The sequence below is a fragment of the Hippocampus comes genome, unplaced genomic scaffold (genome assembly GCF_001891065.2).
Source record: "Hippocampus comes isolate QL1 unplaced genomic scaffold, H_comes_QL1_v1.1 scaffold371, whole genome shotgun sequence".
Classification (NCBI taxonomy): domain Eukaryota; kingdom Metazoa; phylum Chordata; class Actinopteri; order Syngnathiformes; family Syngnathidae; genus Hippocampus; species Hippocampus comes.
Window position 1 is genome coordinate 22,855 of NW_017805065.1, and position 6,477 is coordinate 29,331.

Below are 6,477 nucleotides of genomic sequence, written 5' to 3' on the forward strand. Positions count from 1 at the left end.
GGGGGGCAGAAAGAGATCCAAATCTGACTTGAGCAACAAACGGAATATGCCAACTTTGATTAGCGGTGCGTCGGGGGCGCTCTTTGTGGCCAAATATGGCTTGGGACAATCGCTCCCGAAGCGCTCGATCGCTCATTTGGATCACACAAGCCGGCGGGCAGCGCGTCGACGCTTTCTGATCCTCGCCCGTTTTGAAGTTGCTCGCGGCATCCAAATGCACAATTTGGGCGAGAGAACGTTATTGTTGTAAGAAATAAAACCCAAATCCAAAATGGTGGCCGCATTTGTTCTCACGAATCGGAAAACGATAGTCGATGAAGGAAAAGCAAAATGTTACCCTTTGGCCCTTGAGACCCCGATAGCCAGCCGGCCCAGGCAGTCCGGGAAGGCCCACGTCGCCTTTGCCTCCCTGTCGGAAAGTCAAAACAGGAGGAGCCGCTGTTAGCGCGGCCACCGGGAAATGGAGACCCCCCCCCCCACCCCCTCCCCATCCATCTCAGGCATCCGAGTCAGCGGCCTCACCCGTGGTCCCGATGCTCCCGGGGGTCCGCCCGGTCCTCTTTCCCCTCGCTCGCCCTGCCATCAACCGGCACGAGTCAATTTGGGATCGTCAGAGCCGGTTAAAAAGCCGTTAAAAGCACTCACCGGTCCTCCCCGGGGTCCGACGGGTCCCGCCTCGCCCTGTTCGCCGCGCTCGCCCTGGAATCAAAGCCCGTCCGGTCAAAAAGAGTTCACGGCGCTGAGCTGCCAGCTTTTGCCAGACTTGCGTACTTGCTTTCCCGGGGAGCCCATCGGTCCCGCCACGCCCGGATCACCCGTCGCGCCCTGGCAAAAAAAAAAACAACAAGGAACCGACAAATAAATCAACCTGGCAGACTGGCAAGCCGTTTTTCACCCGTAGAGCGTTGTGTGCCTCTCCGCACCTTAGGACCGCTCGTTCCTTTTTGGCCGTAAGAACCCGGAACCCCCTACGAGGAAGAGCCAAAAGCTCATTACGAGGGCAACAGTTCACGGGCGGTTCAAAAAAAAAAATGTCGCGTTCCGGTCAAACTTACGGGAAGACCTTGTAGTCCGGCGTCACCCGGAGCTCCGTTCTTGCCGGGAAGACCCTAAAGAAGCGCAGAATGTCCGTCGTCAAGCAACGGCACCGTGGGACCCAAAGGGGGACCCCTTCCCTTGGGGCCGACGCTACCCAAAGACCATAGTCACCTTTGAACCAGGAAGTCCAGGGATTCCTTCCCGCCCGTCCGGACCAGGAAGGCCCTGCGAGAACAACACGTTGGAAGCAAATTAGCATTCGATCGCTATCTCACTTAGCATCCAGTGGTCTTTCCGTAGCCATTGTGAGCTCGCTACTCGAAGACCGAGTTACCCTTGGAAAAGTGTAACTTTCTGATATTTTTCATTTTTTGAATGGGGGGGGTAATATCGTTTCGCTCGGACTATGTAGGCTTCAGTAAATTAGCCTCCGTTCCTGATTACTTAGCATCCAGTGGTTTTGCCAGATTTATTGCGTGCCCTCCGCTCAGCTGAATTTAGCCTCATTACCGCTAGCTTTGCAATAACGAGGCTAAAGTTAGCATCTCCGGAAATGAGAACCAAGTCATTTGAACAAAACCGACTTTGCCCGGTTGAACTCTAAGGTCGCCGTTTCGAAACCCAGTTCTTTGGCTGACGTCGTTCGACTCGGTGAACTGTCAGTTTGCCTGTCTTGAAATGAATTTATGCGGTCTGAAAAAGAAAAAAAACTATTCGGTCATAAGCCGCTAACTGACCCCGGAAGCAGTTTGAGTGGAAGTTAGCCTCGGTCAACCACCAGCCAGGAGTTAGCATTTTGTGGCCCCCCACATCATTTTGCTAACGCTAATTTGTGCTGCCAAGTTAGCATCAACGAGGCCATCTTGGACCCAAACAATTTTGCGCGGACCGCGGTTGTCCTTCGTCAAGCAACGGCCGTGAATGAAGTTACGCGGTCTGAAAAAAAAACAAAACTATTCGGTCATAAGCCGCTAACTGCCGGAAGCAGTTTGAGTGGAAGTTAGCCTCGGTCAACCACCAGCCAGGAGTTAGCATTTTGTGGCCCCCCCACATCATTTTGCTAACGCTAATTTGTGCTGCCAAGTTAGCATCAACGAGGCCATCTTGGACCCAAACAATTTTGCGCGGACCGCGGTTGTCCTTCGTCAAGGTCGCCAAGTCGGAAAGCGCCGCTCACAGCTTCTCCCTTTGGTCCCGGCGGTCCTCTGATTCCGGAAGGGCCTCCGTCACCCTGCGGGGATACCACCAAGACCTCATTTTAGGCGACCGTAAACCGCAACGGTGTACGTTCAAACAACGGGACTCAAAGTTCGGACCTGCACCCCGCTGGGTCCGGTCTCCCCGATGGCTCCTCTCTGCCCAAAGTCCCCCTAGATATAAGAAAAGTGTTAGTATGTCGTCGCCTGTCCAGCAAGAATTAGGATGACGGCGGAACTCACCGGAGCTCCGCGTTGGCCTTGAGGTCCCGCGTCCCCCGGCTTCCCTCGGGGTCCCTGTACGGCGACGTCTCGGTCACAGGCGGGAAAAAAAGTCTTGCGAGTCTATTGGCCATTGAGCGTCTTACCCGTTCGCCTTTGGAGCCCGTGATTCCCGCCAGGCCCTTGGCTCCGGCCGGGCCCTGGAAGCAAAGCACGCGTTAGCCGAATACCAAAAGGGTTCACGAGTCGCTTCTGACCTGACTGCAACTCCTCAGTCTCACTCAAGCCACACCCCTCTCCTCTTGTCCATGGTTATTTGATGGCTTTCAGTTCGTACTTGGACCAGTTTATGGCCAAATGATTTTGGGAAGACTGCGTTGCAGCTAAGCTAGCCGTCTTCTTGTCGAGCCTACATTCGCTCAGTTTCGCCCCAGTAAACTAAGGCTGCAGCATCGTTAGCATTTTATCGCCTCTGTGACTTCAGAGTCGGCCGGGCTTGGGTATCGGAGTGCGTTTGCGAACGCGCCCCCGGGGGGGGTTTGCTCGTTAGCATCTTTTCCGCCGTGGCCTAAAGGCTCGGTTTCCCCAACGAGTTCTTTTTTTTTTCGACGAGTTCTTACCGGAAGTCCTTGAGATCCGACGTCTCCCTGTCCCCAACGAGTTCTTTTTTTTTTTCGGAGCCTGCTCTGGATCTGGAGGTCCCTTACCGGAAGTCCTTGAGATCCGACGTCTCCCTGTGCCCCTTGTTCACCCTCCTCTCCCTGAAAGCATTTTTTGACCGTTCAGAAAAGTATTGTTGACATTGGATTTGTAATCAATCTTATGCAAATTATTATTATTTTTTTTTTAAATGTTCATCTTCACTGGTTACGTGGGGTTTTTACGGAAAGCTATAGTACGGGGACGTCACCTTGTGTCCTTGTCGACCGGGCTCTCCGGACTCACCCTTCACACCCTTGTGACCCTGCGCTCAGAAAACGACAACTTGGACCAAAAAGAACAGACATGTTTTTTGTGGGTGTTGCTTTTTTTTTTTTTTTTTTTTTGGAAGATGAGAACTTACTTTCATGCCAGGCAGTCCAGAGTGTCCTGACAGTCCAGCTGGACAAGCACTAGGGCACTAAAACAACAACAACAACAACAACATCGAGAAGTTAGTCCCCCAGTTAGCCTCTGATCGCAAAATGAGTTCAGCGCTAGCTAGCATCACTCCTCGGTTGTCAAAATGCAAACGCCCGGTGCAAGCCGGTGAATTTGGACACAGCCTCGATCGACCGTAACGCTTTCATTGTTAGCCTAATTTAGCTAAGCTAACGGTTAACATGACATAACTCTAATTTTGCTTGGGTTAAATTAGCGTTGGGTCATGCTAAGATAACAGCTAGTAAGCATCTTGTTTCCGGTTGACGAGTAAGTTAGCTGCTACTTGGCTGAAACAACCCAATCATTTTTGTTTTTGTTCCAACTACCGGTAGTTTTGCCGCAGTTGATTTCTGTACGAGCGCCAACTGCTTGATTCCGATAGCCGGATAATTCCGGCCAGGCAAAGTTAGCCTCGGTTCAGGTTTCAGTTCACGGCTAGTTCACCTTTTTTTTCTGTTTTTGTTTAAGCTAGGTTAGCGTCTGTTAAGGCGAAAATGTTGACACCGAATGTTCCGGTGCGAACGAAACTCACCAGTTCTTGGCCCCGATAAACTCCCGGCGGACCCTGGAAAAAAAAACAGTTTGCTGCATGTCAAGCGTCGGCGCCGGAAAAACCAACCCGCAGCGCGGCGGCGTTCCCGGTGGAATTTACCCGAGGTCCCGCGGCTCCCGTAGCGCCCACTTGCCCCCTCGTGCCTCTGGCTCCCTGTGCCGACACGCAGCTTTAAGGATTATTCTTTCAATCAGACACCTTGGACTCGGCGGTCACCGTGTCATGCGGACACACTCACAGGGGCGCCCGCTTTGCCCATTTCTCCTGGGAGGCCGTCGGTCCCCGGGATGCCCTGGCCGATTCACAAGCCCCCCCCAGCCCCCAAGGGGAAAAAAAATGAAAACATTTAAACAGAAAAAAAAAAACATTTTGAGGGGGGGTGACTTGATTTTTTTTTCTGATGAAATTTTTTTTATTACTTTGTACTAAAGTTACAATCCTCCTTTTTTTTCTAAAAAAGTTACAAATATCGTCATTTTTCCAGCGATAGAAAGTCATATTTTTTGAGTCAAATGTTTTTATCCTGAAAAAGATCAGGGAATTTTATAGAGATATTTTGTTTCAATTAAAACCCTCATCTTACGTCTACAAATCTCACAGAATTTATTTATTTATTTTTTTTTTTGGGGGGGGGTTTTGTCAAGAAAAAAAATAAAAAATACATTTAACGAGTGACATTTCTGAGAGGGGGGGAAAAAAATCTCATGCTATTCCGTTACAATTTCTTTTCACAAGAAGAATGCTCATATTTTTTCTTCCGTGAGAGATGAGATTTTACACCCCCAAAAATTTGTTTTTCTCTGTGAAAAAGGATGTTGCACTAAAAAAAAAAAAAAAAAAAAAAAAAAATTCAAAACAACTCCTTTTTTTCTCAATAATTATACAGCAGTTGTTTTTTTGTTTTTTTTTGGGGGGGGTAGTAATCTAAAGGAAGTAAAGCTGTACTTTTTTTAAGGCGGGGGGGGGGTTAAAAAAAACAAAAAAAAACATTCTTCGTTCCGTAGGAACTCACATCCAAGCCGCCTGGTCCCACGCCCTGCAAGAGGCCACAAATCCTTAACAGAGAGGAAGAAAAAAAAAAAAAAAAGCGAAACATGAACAGCATGGCGGGGGCACTTACCGGCTCACCGGCTGGGCCCGGTGGTCCGGGATCCCCCTGAGGACAAGATGACAGACAGCACACGCGCCGGAGAAAGTTTTAGTTTTTTTTCCCTCCGCTCGGGCCGGCCAAGCGCACGAATGTTTGGCGGCTTGACTCGGGATCACATCGGATGCGTCGTCAACTCACTTTTGCTCCTTTTACGCCCGCTAGGCCTCGATCTCCGGGAGGCCCCACGGGTCCCTGCGGAAGAAAGGAAAATTGCGCCGACAGATGGTTACTAGCGGCGAGGAGTTAGCATCCGCTCACTCGAAAAGTTGGGAGCCGAGTGGGACGAAGTGAGAGGCCCCCCCCCCCTCCTTGTTAGCAAATAGCAGCGGAGGGAGAGAAGCGGGAAAAAAAAAATCGTTCCGCACCCCAATAACGCTCACTTAAATTAGCGTCTCTTTGGCACATGTACGTGTGGGCAGCTAGCATCCGCTAACCACATCGATTAGCCGCTCACTAGCTCGCCTAATTGTGAGCCTCCCGATGCAAAAAACTGTAAATGAGCGGCTAGAATTTTGAGCTAACTAGCATCCATTGAGTAGTTAGCGTCAAACCACCAGAAAATGTTCTTCGGACTAAGTGAAGCGTCTCGGTTAAATACGAGTGAGTCCGCAGTTAGCGGCCGATGACCACGTGACTTTGGCGGGCCTTATTTGCTCGCTAGCTTCCTTCCGACGCTCTTTCAGGACCCGCCGCGAGCGAGCCCTCTGCGCTAAAGCGAAAGGAAGTCGAAGCAATCAAGACAATCGGCGTCTCTTCGTCACATGACCTCGGCCTTGGTTAGCCGCAGCTTAGCGCTTTTAGCGTCTTTGAGTTTTGCGACGACTGACGGCGGAAGATGCAAAGTCAAGTCGTGCCTTGTTGCTGGGCTGGGTGAAGACTCTATTGCATGAAACGATTTTTTTTTTCGAGGGGGGGTGGGGGTGGGGGGGGGCGGGAAATGCCCCTTTAAAGTAAACAAAGTATTTAAAGTAACTTTGAAAGTCAAGTACAAACTGGACAAGCGTGAATAGTTGTCCTGATATTCTGAGGGAGGTGCTTGCCAAATCCTGGTAGTAAGTCGACCCCCCCTGCCCCCCCCCCCACACACACACACACACACAATTTAATGTCGCAATCGCAGCCCGAGTGGACGGCTAACGGAAGCGCAGCCATCAGAGCGACACACTGGCTCCATT

The 6,477-nt window shown here is 50.6% G+C and overlaps 1 protein-coding gene across 3 annotated transcripts in view; it reads right to left on the reverse strand.

Moving 5' to 3' along the window:
• Nucleotides 1-6,477, reverse strand: part of col9a1a (collagen, type IX, alpha 1a) — a 33,484-nt gene that overhangs the window by 22,465 nt on the left and 4,542 nt on the right. For all 3 annotated transcript variants that reach the window (XR_002167564.1, XM_019864481.1, XM_019864480.1), the window contains exons 5-24: nucleotides 5,441-5,494; nucleotides 5,273-5,308; nucleotides 5,165-5,188; nucleotides 4,391-4,444; nucleotides 4,252-4,305; nucleotides 4,132-4,164; nucleotides 3,520-3,576; nucleotides 3,367-3,420; nucleotides 3,164-3,217; nucleotides 2,603-2,656; nucleotides 2,478-2,531; nucleotides 2,355-2,408; nucleotides 2,216-2,269; nucleotides 1,210-1,263; nucleotides 1,056-1,109; nucleotides 924-968; nucleotides 772-825; nucleotides 646-699; nucleotides 523-576; nucleotides 338-409 (exon numbers count right to left, since the gene is read on the reverse strand). Coding sequence is in view for 2 of the 3 variants with exons in the window: in XM_019864481.1 (XP_019720040.1) it covers nucleotides 338-409; nucleotides 523-576; nucleotides 646-699; nucleotides 772-825; nucleotides 924-968; nucleotides 1,056-1,109; nucleotides 1,210-1,263; nucleotides 2,216-2,269; nucleotides 2,355-2,408; nucleotides 2,478-2,531; nucleotides 2,603-2,656; nucleotides 3,164-3,217; nucleotides 3,367-3,420; nucleotides 3,520-3,576; nucleotides 4,132-4,164; nucleotides 4,252-4,305; nucleotides 4,391-4,444; nucleotides 5,165-5,188; nucleotides 5,273-5,308; nucleotides 5,441-5,494 (1,023 nt within the window). In the remaining variant the exon portion in view is untranslated. The remainder of the gene's footprint in view (nucleotides 1-337; nucleotides 410-522; nucleotides 577-645; nucleotides 700-771; nucleotides 826-923; nucleotides 969-1,055; nucleotides 1,110-1,209; nucleotides 1,264-2,215; nucleotides 2,270-2,354; nucleotides 2,409-2,477; nucleotides 2,532-2,602; nucleotides 2,657-3,163; nucleotides 3,218-3,366; nucleotides 3,421-3,519; nucleotides 3,577-4,131; nucleotides 4,165-4,251; nucleotides 4,306-4,390; nucleotides 4,445-5,164; nucleotides 5,189-5,272; nucleotides 5,309-5,440; nucleotides 5,495-6,477) is intronic.